This window comes from Phaethon lepturus, unplaced genomic scaffold, assembly GCF_000687285.1.
Source record: "Phaethon lepturus isolate BGI_N335 unplaced genomic scaffold, ASM68728v1 scaffold15453, whole genome shotgun sequence".
Classification (NCBI taxonomy): Eukaryota; Metazoa; Chordata; class Aves; order Phaethontiformes; family Phaethontidae; genus Phaethon; species Phaethon lepturus.
The window spans coordinates 1-393 of NW_010527329.1; the positions used below are offsets into that span (position 1 = coordinate 1).

At 64.1% G+C, this 393-nt stretch overlaps 1 protein-coding gene across 1 annotated transcript in view; it reads left to right on the top strand.

The window, feature by feature from the left end:
• Positions 1–3: 3 nt before the first annotated feature.
• The window catches only part of LOC104617916 (potassium voltage-gated channel subfamily A member 2-like), a gene marked incomplete at its 5' end in the record, with an annotated part of 1,953 nt that continues 1,563 nt past the window's right edge, over positions 4–393 (top strand). The window contains 2 exon segments of the mRNA XM_010283357.1: positions 4–370; positions 373–393. The exon segment at positions 373–393 is cut by the window's right edge and continues 1,563 nt beyond it. Coding sequence (XP_010281659.1) covers positions 4–370; positions 373–393 — 388 coding nt within the window.

Sequence of the window (393 nt, forward strand, 5' to 3'; positions counted from 1 at the left end):
CCCAGCTTCGACGCCATCCTCTACTACTACCAGTCCGGGGGGCGGCTCCGCCGGCCGGTCCATGTGCCCCTCGACATCTTCCTGGAGGAGATCCGCTTCTACCAGCTGGGCCAGGAGGCCATCGAGACCTTTCGGGAGGACGAGGGCTTCATTCAAGAGGAGGAAAAGCCCCTGCCCCAGCACCACTTCCAGCGCCAGGTCTGGCTGCTCTTCGAGTACCCTGAGAGCTCTGGGCCAGCCCGGGCCATTGCCATCGTCTCCGTTCTAGTCATCCTCATCTCCATTGTCATCTTCTGCCTGGAGACCCTACCCGAGTTTCGCCAGGAGCCCAAGGGGGCCCAGCCTGGCTTTGGGGAGGCTCCGCTGCCTGGTGACGAGGTGCTGCTGCTGCCG